The following is a 13743-nucleotide window of genomic DNA, read 5'->3' as shown; positions in this document are numbered from 1 at the left end:
CTTCCCCATCTTCAGCAAAACATCTTGATTTGTTACTCTTTCTGTCCATGGTATTTTCCACATTATCCTGTAACACCACATCTCGAATGCCTCAATGTTTTTGATGTTTATCTTTTTCAGTGTCCAAGCTTACTTGCCATACAGCAGAACGGAGAAAACATAGCACCTTAACATTCTTGTTCTTAAGTTTATATTTATGTCCCGGCTGCATAGGAACTTTTTCATTTTGACAAACAATTGTCTCGCTATCTCTATTCGCCTTTTGATTTCTCTTGTCTGGTCATTAGTATCAGTGAAGCAAACCCCTAAATATTTGTAGGACGTAACTCTTTTAACTGGCTGATTATTTATGGTTAAATTCACATTGGTGTAGGATAGCTTCTTCGTTACAAACATAAATTTAGTCTTTTTAATGTTCAGCTTTAGATCATACTTATTGGTATGAGTGTTTATGTTTTCCATCAAATACTGTAAATTTGCTAGGTTATCTGTTACTATTATCGTGTCATCAGCGTATCGTATATTGTTAATTGACTCTCCGTTAATGTTCATAGCAATGTTTTGCTCTAGGAGCGTTTCCTGACATATTGTTTCGCTATATATATTGAATAGTAGTGGAGAAAGCACACAACCCTGACGCACACCTCGACGAATCTCAATTTCTTCGGTTAACTCATTATCAACCTTGATTCTTGCTGTTTGTCCCCAGTACAACCTGAATATGATGTTAATGTCGCGACTGTCGATGTTTTTGCTTCTTAGGATTTCATACAGCTTTTGGTGTCTGACTTTATCGAAGGCCTTCTCAAAATCTATGAAACCTACGTAGAGGTCTTGGTTTACATCCAAACATCTTTGCATTAACACACTCAGACCAAACAAAGCTTCCCGTGTTCCCAGTCCACTTCTGAATTGGCTGTATACCATAATAAAAATTACTAAGGAAGTAAAAATCTTCCCTTGTAGATGGTATAAAATTTATTTAATTTTTTTTTCTAAAATAGATCCAAGTTGGACTATCTGTTTCCTACTGTCTTCAACATAACCATGTAGTTTGAAGCCCAGATAAAAACTCCATGTTGGTTTAAACATACCTTATTCCTTTAACATCGACTAATTGTCGCTCTCGATGTGGCCGAGATGGCTAATATTTTATATTGGTAAGGTCATTCGACCTACCTTAGTAGCTAGTTTCAACTGCTTTGGATCTGAAGCTTTAACCTGATAATGGACTGATTAGTCCGAAAACGTTTGTTTGTAATTTACTAGTGATGTACACACTTTGAGTCCAACTTGGATCTATTTTGCAAAAAAAATTTAAATAAATTATATACCATCTACAAGGGAAGATTTTTACTTCTTTAGTAACAAAATTAATAGTCTTAGAACGGAAGATCATCCGGACGATTTTTGAATATTATAGAAATGAGATAACAGGAGAGTGGAGACAAAGATATAACCAGGAACTCCAAGCACTCTAAGGAGACAAAAATATGGTAAAATTCATCGAGGTAAATCGTACAAGATTGGGCAGGTCATGTCTAGAGAGCGAATGATGAAAAACTACTAAACACAATTTTCTGAGAAAGGACAGATGCCAGAAAGACATCAGTTGCATCTTTCAGTTGGTTGCTAAAAAAAAAAGATGGAAGGACGCAGTAACGAGTGATCTACGTAAGATGGGGGTGCCACAATGGGAGATTGCTGCACAAGACTGGCAATTGGTCTGGCCATCTAGTTGGAGATCATCCTCTTGATCATCTCCCCGGAACGTTTCCAGAAACAATTAATATTTCCAAACTAACGTCACCTCCGCAAACCACGTGACCGAACATTGCAGAATTCGTTGCAGACATATTATTGTGGACAGCCTTTTTTTTAATTTAGATTTGGTTCAGAATGGAAACGTTTGTCCTATGAGCTGTCCAAGGTATGCGTAGCTCCAGTACCACATCTGAAAGGCATCAATTAGTCCAAGTCTCTGACCCGTATAGAAATATGTATTGAGAATACAAGGGCATTCACCAGTCTTATCTTAATATTTTGAGAGATAAATCTGTCTTTCAAAACTTTAGTTATTATTATCATCAGATTTAGCCATACGGCTCACACTCCCTCTAAGGGGAAAATTGACTCATCCCAGATACCTACGGTATCAAAAGGATTGAGCTCTGGTGGGACTCTTTCCGTGTTATCGAGCCCTAGGTGACTTGGAATGCAGGTGTATCTCCCAGAAATTTTCGTACGCATCTGACCGTCGCGAGTAATACAGCTTTCTGCATGGTCTTATAAAGATGTTCATTCAGACCCAGCTTTTTTATGCTTTCGAGGAGGGTCTTCGGAATGACTCCAGTAGTAGAAATAATAATCGGTATCGTCTGGGTACTTTGCATTCTCCATTGCCTTCGTATTTTAATTTCTAGATCTCTGTATTTGGCGATCTTTTCAGTAAATTTACTACGTAGATTATTGTTGTTAGGTATCGCCACATCAATTAGTGTTGTTTGTCTTGTTAATTTATTAACTAGTACGAGATCTGGTCTATTATGTGCCACTGTTTGGTCTGTGAGCACAGTGCGGTCCCAGTATAGCTTGTAGTTGCCATCCTCAAGCATACTCTCAGGGACGTATTGATAATACGGGAGATGGTCTGTTTGGAGAAGTCCCAGCTTGATAGCTATCTCTTGATGAAGGATTTTTGCTACTGCATCATGCCGTTCCTTGTATTCAGTTGCAGCAAATGCCTGGCAGCCCCCTGTAAGATGTTGGATGGTTTCTTGGGCTTGACATCCATATCGGCATCTGTCGTTTTGAACCTGAGGGTCTTTGATGATATATTTCAGGTAATTTCTGGTTGGTATAACCTGATCCTGAATGGCCAGTAATGAACCCTCCGTTTCAGGGAACATCTTTCCTGATGTCAACCAGTAGTTCGACGCTATATTGTCGACATAGTATTGGCTGACCTCATTGGGATGTCGCCCGTGCAGAGGTTTACCCATCCAGGCGCGCACTTTTTCGTCCTTAGTAAGGTGGTTTATGCGCATTTCTGGTTCCCTCAGTTTGATCGGTGTTGTGTCATCTACTGCGCAGATAGCGCGATGTAGAGTAGATGTCTCAGCCTGCATCTGAAAATAAGTTCTTAAATTAGCAATTTGTTTATCTAATTGCTCACCTATATCCATAAGTCCTCTTCCTCCTAGATTCCGTGGTAATGTTGTTCTTTCCACTGCACTTTTAGGATGGTGTTTTTGTGCCTTTGTGAGGTGTGTTCGCACTTTTCGCTGAAGAGCTTCTATATCTGTTTTTGTCCACTTAACAATACCAAATGAGTAGCTAAGCGCGGAACATGCGTAAGTGTTTAGTGCCTTAAACAAATTTCTACTGTTAAGGTGTGAGCGAAGCAGCTGTTTTACCCTTCGTATAAACTCAGTAGTTATCTCTGTTTTCATTTGTTTATGGTCAATTTTCCGCGCTTGCTTTACTCCAAGATATTTGTACATATCGTTTTCACCCATGGCCTCGATGTTCTGGCCATTTTGCATATCGAATCCTCCGGGCTGTACTTTTCCTCTGACTATATTTAAAATACGGCACTTGTCTAGTCCGAAGTGCATACTAATATCATTAGAAAAAGTTTCTACAGTTTTTAGCATCTCGTCGAGTTGGTTTCGAGTGGAAGCCATTAATTTCAAATCATCCATGTACAATAAATGATTAAGATTCGCCACCACATTGTTGTTATTTTTGATGCTAAAACCTGCATCTGTGGAGTTCAATAGCTGAGATAGTGGGTTCATAGCTAGACAGAACCACAGAGGACTCAACGAATCTCCTTGAAACAGGCCCCGGCTGATTGCGATATTTTCAGTTTCGATGTTACTTTCACCAGGTATTGAAGGTGAATTCTAGTTTTCCACTCTGTCATTATATGTTGTAAAAAGGTCACTATATTATCATCGACTTTATATATTCTCAATATATCTATCAGGCATTCATGCGGCACTGAATCAAAGGCCTTCTTGTAATCAATAAAAGCAGTAAATAGGTACCTCTTTTTGGAATATGCTTGATTAGAAATGACTGAGTCGATGATAAGTTGTTCTTTGCAGCCCATGGAACCCTTAGCGCATCCTTTCTGTTGAGGCTCTATGATATTGTTCAGCGCACAGTGTTGGTAGATACGCCGGGCTACACAGGATGTGACCAATTTATACAAAGTTGGAAGACAAGTAATTGGGCGGTATTTTGCTGGATCTTGGGTGTTATTTTGATCCTTCGGTATTAATTCGGTTATTATCATCCTTCGGTTTTAGCCATACGGCTCACACTCCCTCTAAGGGGAAAATTGACTCATCCCAGATATCTACGGTATCAAAAGGATTGAGCTCTGGTGGGACTCTTTCCGTGTTATCGAGCCCTAGGTGACTTGGAATGCAGGTGTATCTCCCAGAAATTTTCGTACGCATCTGGCCGTCGCGAGTAGTACAGCTTTCTGCATGGTCTTATAAAGATGTTCATTCAGACCCAGCATCCTTCGGTTATTATTATTATTATTATACATAATCAAAGGCAGAGGGATAAGTCCCTATTATGCTCAAAAACAAAGAAATTACATAAGTAACCTACTAGTAAATACAATATAAAAAAAAACAACAACAACAAAAAAAAGATACAATTAGGGATTCCAATGAACTGTCAGTGGTGGCCGGTGGATGGCTAAACTGACATGGCCATAGACATAGTTAAGGGGGGTGGTCATGGCGTATCTAATGTTTACATTGAATATTGACAAATTTGCAAATAATATCCTGTTTGGTTTTGTTTTTTTGTTAATTGTGTAGCGAAATTTGTGAAATTGTGATAGCAAATTAAATATGAAGTGGTTTAAACATTGGATACGCCTATGGATGACAGTTTCGCCATCCAGCAGCCATATTATATCACGTGATTTGGAATGCCTAATTTGGGTTTACATAAAAAATATTTCAACTATAATAGAAAACTGTCAAGTCTGTTTTTAAATGTGTTGGTAGAGGGGGCTGAGACAATGTTATCATCCAGGTTATTCCAAATATCGAAAACCCTATTTGGTAAAAAATTCTGTCTTGGTCTCGTACAAAAGTTCTCTTTTTTCAGTTTAAATTGGTGACCTCTAAGGCGTTCATCTTGATTGATTGTAAAAATTTCGTCGAGATTTCCGAAATTAAATTTTAATATTTTAAATGTGGTTATTAAGTCGCCACGTTGTCGGCGAAGTCCAAAAGAAGTTAGGTGGGCCATACTGAGCCTTTCTTCATAGGAAGGTCTTCTCAGTCCCAATGGAATTCGAGTGGCTTTTCTTTGGACGTTTTCCAACAAAATTTTGTGTCGAACCAAATCAGGATATCACGTTGGGCCAGCATATTCAAAAATCGGTCTTATGTAAATAGTGTAAAGTTTACAGAATGACTGCATTGAAGCTCTCGAAAAACACCTACGAATAAATATAGTCTGGAGTTCGCACGTTTACAAATAGACTGAATATGGTCGGACCACGTTAGGCTGCTGTTTACGATAACACCGAGGTCGTTATACGAGAACACTGAATCTAATGGTTGTCCGTTAACGAAGTACGGCACAAGTGGATTGTTTTTACCAATTCTAAGCACTACACATTTTTCCGTGTTTAAGGGTAGTAACCACTGGGAACACCAAGTAAAAATAGAGTCCAAGTCTCTTTGGAGGGCTAACTGGTTTGTGATAGGATTGGCATATATTTTTGTGTCATCAGCATATAACGATATTTTACTTGAAACATAGGAAGGAACATCGCTGGTATAAACCGTAAAAAGCAGAGGTCCAAGGACAGAATCCTGCGGCACTCCACTTTCCACTAACCTGTCCTGGGAGAAAGATTCGCCAACTCTAACTTTGTAATGTTGATCTGTCAGGAAATCATCAATCCAACATAATAAAGTACCGCGAACTCCGAAATGCTCTAGCTTATGTAGAAGTCTGCGCTTAGGAACACGGTCAAAGGCTTTAGAGAAATCTAGATAAACAACGTCGACCGGCTGTGAACTGTTAATAGATGACGTCCAGTCGTTAACACAATGTAGGAGATTGGTTAGAGCAGAGCGACCAGAAACAAATCCATGTTGTTGTGTTGGAATAACATTTTCTTGGAGAAGGAATTTAGTCATCTCCTCGGAAATAATGGCTTCCATGACTTTGCTAACTACTGGTAGTAAGTTAGTAAGTTAGTAAGTTAGGCGACTCATCGCATTTTTTGCCATACCAATACGTCTCCGAACTTTCGCTTCACAGTTACCATCATCAGTTATACTAGACCTGAGATAGAGAAAGGTGTTTACTATCTACTATTCTTGTAATATGTTAGTCAGTTGAATAGTGTCGAGTCTGTCGACCACCATTATTTTTGTCTTAGCTTTATTGATTTTCAGACCAACTTTATTGCTTTCGTAATGAAATCTTCGCAGGAGATCACACATTTCTTGCTCATTTGCTGCTATAAGGGTAGTGTCATCAGCAAATCTTAAATTGGAGATTTTCCTACAAGCTACTGTTACACCACCGGCCCATCCTTCTAAAACCATCCAGGGTGACAGGAATATGCAGTACCGAAAACTATTTTGATTAGCTGAAGACCGTGAACTCGTCAATACAATTGCCAACGTTAGGGGTACTTAATATAGCACTAAAAGAAGAATAATAGCAGATTCATAACAATGTTTGTTTTACGTGTACAAGGAGGTATAGATAACTGTTCTTTCATGAATTTCTAAATCGAGTATAATGAGATAATAAATTTACCAGAATCCATTTAAACTGTTCCTATTGAAAACATACAAAAAATAAAGTATAAGGTATACCCAACACAACAAGAATTGATATTAATCATTGAGATTTATAGTCTCCAGTGAAATTTAGATATTTTCAAGTTTATTATCACAACATGCGTTCGCGTATACCTACTCTAAGACATATCACCGATTGTTTAATAGACCGAATCGGAAACCGAAGGCGCTAATCTACATCCTTGTCAATTTTTATTAACCTATCTGCATGCTTAATAAATACTTCAATGGAGATTTCACTTTCACAATCAAAACATTTTTTTGAGAACGGTAATGATACGTGTACTACTTGAAATAGATAAATATGTTCTAGTGTAAAAAATCCGATGATGGAGATCTAATATGGTGATGGTTAGATTATCGAGTTTATTCGATTTGTTATAGTTTTTATTGTACCTATACTTAGTATAGTATTGTAACATTGCTCACTAATAAAATGAGTGACAATTTCAATTGTCGTACCTGACAATGCTTTATACCTGGCAGTAGTTGTACAATTGGAGTTACTACAGGAGAATAATTATCTACATCGAGGGAAACGAAATTTGTGGTGAAGACGGTTGAGTAACTTTAATATTATCCAGTTGTATTGGTTCTCTAATAAAATGCAAAATCGAGTAATCTCGTTGAAATTTACCGCCTCGTGATTCTACGTCTTCTTCATCTTCTTTTTGTATAGACATGACTCAGTCTGTTTTTTCAATGTGCCTCTAGTAAGTTGTCGTTCCATCGCTTTAGTGGTCTTCCCACCGATCGTCTGCCTATAGGGCTTTTCATTCACAGTCATTTGTTTCGAGCTTCTGTCATGTGTCACATAATATTAATATATCTACATCATACGTCTTTGATTTGTATCAATGGTAATACCTATAACGTATGGCGTAGATATATTAATATTATGTGACATATGACAGAAGCTCGAAACAAATGACAATCGATGAAAAGCCCTATTGGGGAACCGTCTCTCGCTGTCCTGACTACTTTATATGTTGTCATTCGACTTATGTGGTCATTCCATTCTATTATTCTGTTCCTTACCCAGTTAATAATGTTATCTACCTTGCATTTCCGTCGTATATCTGTACTTCTAGCTCTGTCCCATAGAGTCTTACCATCGATTTTTCGAAGGGTTTTCATCTCCGCTGTTTTGAGCAAGCTTTTTGTCCTCTCTGTGTCGGGTCGTGTTTCTGTCGCGTATGTCATTATTGGTCTGATGACTGTTTTGTAAATTCTGCCTTTCATTTAAAACACGTCAAATGTTCTGCTTCCTTCCTGCCCTATTCATATATTTTTCATTCTGTTAAATTACCCAGTGTGTAGTCTACTGTACGTATTGTCTTTAGAAACCTTTATGTCTATATATCCATCACAATAGTTTGTGTTGTTCACAATTCAATATTTTTAAAATACTTAAAAAAAACACTACAAACGTGTTAACAATGCAATTTTTAGCACTCCATAGGAGCCTTAAAAATGTCACTTTAAAGCACTAGGTGCTTTAAAACTTTTAAGGCACTGCAGTTAAAAGTGAAATGTCAAATTTTGAAAGAAACGTCAAAATATTTATATTTCATGTATTAACATTATATTAACAGACGTCTGACAGATGCTTCAAAACTTCCGTAAACAATTAAGTCAACAACGGTTGCTAAGGTCCGTAATATACGATGCAATTTAAAACTATCTCCTTTCAATGTATTAAAGGTTTTTTAAAATTTAATTTAAACTGTATTATTGCATTTTTAACACGTTTGTAGAAAAAATATTGTATGATATACATGTTAAAAGCACATTTTTAAGGCACTCATGTATATTGCAGAATCGCTTCACTCATTTTGCAAACCTTCACATGCGTGCCTTAAAATTGTACTTTTAACACTTACATATATCATAAATAACTATTAGGGGCCCGTTATTGGAAAACAAATAAGAAACAATTTGTCTGTAAATACAGTAAATACATTATTAATTTTCTGTTAGACGTCAAACCCTTGTGACGAACTGTCAAATTGGATTTACTCATAGAGAGTTTTGGCTGTAGGTTGCTGGTTTTGTTGATCGTCTCTTGTGTGGATGAAATTATACCGGGTCGTGAATCGTAAAACGGGCCATAGGAAACTCAATGTAAAATTTTAAACTGTTGAATTCCTACTTCCCTAATTATTTTACATCAAAAGTCATAAGTCATAAGCCACTATTTGTAGGGGATATAAATCTGTACTGAAAACAACTGTTAAAACTGTTCTATGATTTAAACGCATTCCAAAATTTTGAAAAATATAATACATTTGCCACAGTAGGTATGTGTGTAAAAGTTAGGCCACACGTTACTAAATACATAATATTTTTAACTGACAGTGCTCACACCATTGACTGAATAAAAAATCTTTATTATTATACAGAGTTGGGATAAAGTATGGAACCAAGCAAATATCTTTGAAAAGAACAGAACAATATTTATGAAACTTTGCATGCAAGTACAGTGACGCAAAAGGCATTTGATAACATATTTTTTGTTACTACTCCACTTCCGGTTTCACCGGAAATACCCTTAACTTATTTAATTTAAATGGGACACCCTATATATTTTTGCAGCTTTTAAAAGAACTTGTTATTTTTAATTCATACATACCAAGTTTGGAAGAAAAAACTATTAATACAAGAAGTAAATCCCTTTACAGTTAAAAAATAGGTTAATTTATTTACGTTAGACCAATGATATTAAAAATAAAAAAATAATTTCAAATGTTGAAGATGCTTCCGTTTCACCTCCTGACAACGTGCAAGCCTACAAATAAATTCGTGAGTCACTATTTGCAAGATTTCTCTACGTAAATAGTTCACATTAATCAATTATTCTTTGTCTCAAATCCTGCAAGCATGTTGGTCGCCTAACGTAAATACATGATTTTAGATAACCCCAAAGAAAAAATCTAACGGGTTGAGGTCTGGAGAACGAGCGGGCCACTCTATGAATCCCTACGTCCAATCCATCGATTTGGAAAATCCACCTCCAAAAAATTAAAATTCACCATAACCGATTTATCATTAATATTTCAATACGATATTTTTCACTTAAATGAACAATTTTTTAATACATACAACTCATTCCTGTCAATTAGTTCAGTAACGGTTTTGCCTACTATACTAAATTCAAATAAGTTATGCAGTGCACGTAATCAACAATTTTAGTCTACGGTATAGATGGTACTCGTTTATTTCCTACTACGTTGTATTAATACAAAAAATTATCTACAGACACTTTTTAACAAATTTTTTCTTCCAAATTTGGTATGTATGAATTAAAAATAACAAGTTCTTTTAAAATCTGCAAAAATATACAGGGTGTCCCATTTAAATTAAATAAGTTAAGGGTATTTCCGGTGAAACCGGAAGTCTAGTAGTAACAAAAATATGGCATCAGATGTCTTTTGCGTCACTGTACTTGCATGCAAAGTTTCAAAAATATTGTTCTTTTCGTTTCAAAGATATTTGCTTGGTTCCATACTTTATCCCAACCCAGTATAATACTTTCTCCGCAACTGAGGGTATCTTATCAACTGTATATTGTTTTTAAAACAATAAATGATAAAATAAAAATATTGACAGTTCAAAAATGTGATAATAATAACTTCATTGTGACACATTATTGCACTGTGTGTGGTCTAATTTTGGGCTGAAAAACTGAAAAATGTATTACGTTTTTACAAAATAATTGGAATATATTTAATTCGTTTTTTTAACAGTTGGTTTCCTAAATTTGCCTTTTCCTAAGTTTATCTTAATTTACCTAACTAGCATGTTTATTGGGTTGAATTTATTTTTATTCGGTTTCTGTTTCATATGAGCTAATAAATTTTTACGTTCGAACAATTTTTTTCCTTAAATTTTGGACCTTGTTAGGGGGGAAATGTCCATTTTTTCTCCCCGTAGATCTGCCACTGGCTAGAGGACATCTTTAACATCTGTTTTATCGGGAACGTTCGTCATCGTGAATAATGTTTGCAAGGCTATATCATGTATTATAGATATATAAATAATCATAAACATTTCAATATTCATTTCAATACTGTTTATTTTGCCGCATACTGTACAATTACGAGCTCTACAGTTAACGTACAGCCATAATCCATTTTCTCTATTCAAAGATTCACACAATGAGACGAGAATTATTAGTTTTGTGCAACAAAACGACAAATTTTTATTAAAAGGACAATGTACTAGTCGTATGTCGCCCACGCTCTATTACATTGAAAAAGATTCAAACAATACTGCAAGTGACAGGTAATAAGTGGGTATGAACTCTTTGATATTTGATATTGTCTAAACAGGAAAAGAAATTTCATTTCAAAGAGAAACTTTTATGATATTTAATTATAGACGTCGTTCTTCATATTTTAAGTACTGTATGTTGTTACTTGTCTTAAATTTGAAACATGTACTTACATCTTAAGAAATTTATCATTTTTCAATGACAGTCACATTCACCTAAACATTACATGAATCTTCAAATACATTAATTTTACAGCCTAGAAATGTCACAAAATCATAAGACTTAAGAAAGTTAAACAAAATAAGTGTATAGGTATATACCTATAAAACGGAATGCTTACTTTTAGGCCATAGTATTTTTTTGTTAGCAAAGTTTGTGCTTATAACGGGTCTTCCAATACGGACTTCCAAATTTCGACACTTCATAGCGGCCATGTAATTTTGCCACGGATTATCTCCACGAGAGTACACTCCAAATTAATAAAGTAATAGGAAAATTAAAACTAAACACCAAATCTTTAAGAAAATTGTGGAAAGTTGCTGATTGTATGGCTCAGAGACAGGCGCGGATCTAGAAATTCATAATAGGGGCTAGACTTCCTGAGAATATTATTATTATTATCCGCTTCTGAGCATAGTGCGGTCCCAGTATGCCTTGTAGTTGTCGTTTTCAAGTAATCTGTCAGAAACGCATTGATAACAAGGGAGATGGTCGGTTTGGAGAAGTGGAGAAGGGAGACATTAAATAACGAAACAGAAAAACAAAAATTCTGGTGTGGACATAGGCGAAGGATATACAAGATTTACATCATAAAAATAAATTGTAACACGTTGTCGAATAATTATATTACTTTTTTGTACAAAAATCTATCACTAAATATAAAGAACATATAAATAAAAAATGTACAAAACTTTTAAAAAACATTGTTTATCATGCATCATTACTATTTTGTGCTTTTTTCTTTAGTTGATGCTGAATCTCTTCCAACGTTTTACCTCTAGTCTCTGGTATAATTACTGAAGCTGCAATGGCCGAAACTATATTACACCCACCAAAAATAAAAAACGGACCAAAGATACCACAATACTTGGAAACGTAATAGAAGAGGTTGTTTGCCGCACAGAACGACAAAGAGAAGAACGTGGTAACTATGCTTAAACTTTTAACTTTAACATTCGCTGCAAAGAGCTCACCAAGCATTAATGTCGGAACTAGACCTGTCCCAAAAGAAGCTAAAATGATGTAGACTATCATGCACACCAGAGGAAGGAAGTCATAATTGGTGATGTGTAGCTGAGGAGCATATTCTTTTATAACAAAGTAAATAGCTATGACAAACAAAGGGACTGTAGTAAGACTGATGGATATTATATACGACAGTCTTCTTCCCAGCTTGTCGGAAAAGTTAGAAGCGATTATATAACATAAAAATGACAGTCCTGTGTATAAAATAGAAGAAACTTTTGGATCTATGATGTCACCAGCATTTTCAAAGATGTATTGGGCATACACCGAGAATGCTAAAAGACCACAAAAGTTTTGAGACACTCTTAAAAATACTCCAGCCAGACAAGCTTTTCTATTGCTTTCTACAGTCAGAACATCTTTCCAGGAACTGGGCTCAGACATTTGTTTGTTGACGTTGTCTTTAAGTTTAATAAATTCTTCTTCGACATTGTCACTGCTTCTTAACCATTTTAACGATTGTTTCGCAGCTTCATCGTTTCCTTTAATGGTGTAGTAATATGGGGACTCTGGCATAAAGCAGAACAAAATGAAGAACACTATTGGAAAAACTAAGCAAATTAGAGCTGTTAGTTTCACAGAGCAATAAGCTCCAATGGTGTTGATGGTAAATAGACCTAGATACAGAGCACATATGAGACCGTTACCCCACACTCCTCTAACCCTTGGAGTACACACTTCTCCTATATACATAGGCAACGAATTATACATAAATGTATCACCCAAGCTTCCTAATGCTCTTGCTACGTAAAGTGCATTGATATTCGTACAAAAAGCCTTCATGATCCAGGTTATAGCATGAGGTATCGCTGACAACATTAGGGTTCTTTTTCTCCCCAAAGTATCGCAGAGTTTTGAGATGAATACTGATAGTAATACTGGTCCAGTGGCATTAAGGAAACTAAAGTAGGAAGCTTCATCTTCTGATATGTCGTAGTTTACTTTGTCGTTTACTATTTTTGGTATTGACGGCGAAGGCCAAGCTATGATCAGTCCTGTGATAAAACTGGGTATGCAACCTAAAAATGGAACAAATATTATGAATTAATTACAGAATTTTGTTGTAAAATTTGGGTATGGAAAATGCTTCTGGGTAAGGAAAATTAAAACAAAATCATTTGTATTAAACATTGTGTTCTTAAAAAACAGGTTTCTTAACAAAACTTCATAAAGCATTGTTTATTGTATTAAAGTCTGTATGTTTGTCTTACATGTAATCTATCTATCTAAAGTCCAAATTGTCTATTGCTGAATGTATACCTCCCTAATTTTTGGCCAGTACCTTCTATCTTGTGTCCTTTTTATCCAGTTTGCAGCGATTGATTCTATGCTGCCTCTACTGGGGAGCCTGCCTCTACGTATCTA

The 13743-nt window shown here is 35.8% G+C and overlaps 2 protein-coding genes across 3 annotated transcripts in view; both read right to left on the bottom strand.

Moving 5' to 3' along the window:
- LOC114330293 (angiopoietin-2) overlaps positions 1 to 13743 on the bottom strand; it is a 448342-nt gene that overhangs the window by 138157 nt on the left and 296442 nt on the right. The gene's annotated exons all lie outside the window — the stretch shown is intronic.
- Positions 11960 to 13743, bottom strand: part of LOC114330256 (facilitated trehalose transporter Tret1-2 homolog) — a 33060-nt gene continuing 31276 nt past the window's right edge. For both annotated transcript variants that reach the window (XM_028279592.2, XM_028279584.2), the window contains exon 2: positions 11960 to 13397. In XM_028279592.2, coding sequence (XP_028135393.2) covers positions 12064 to 13397 — 1334 coding nt within the window. In that variant the 3' untranslated portion in view covers positions 11960 to 12063. The remainder of the gene's footprint in view (positions 13398 to 13743) is intronic.

This window comes from Diabrotica virgifera, chromosome 7 (genome assembly GCF_917563875.1).
Source record: "Diabrotica virgifera virgifera chromosome 7, PGI_DIABVI_V3a".
NCBI classification, from domain to species: Eukaryota; Metazoa; Arthropoda; class Insecta; order Coleoptera; family Chrysomelidae; genus Diabrotica; species Diabrotica virgifera.
The sequence above is the reverse complement of the archived record's forward strand: the minus strand, read 5'-3'. Positions and strand labels throughout refer to the sequence as shown.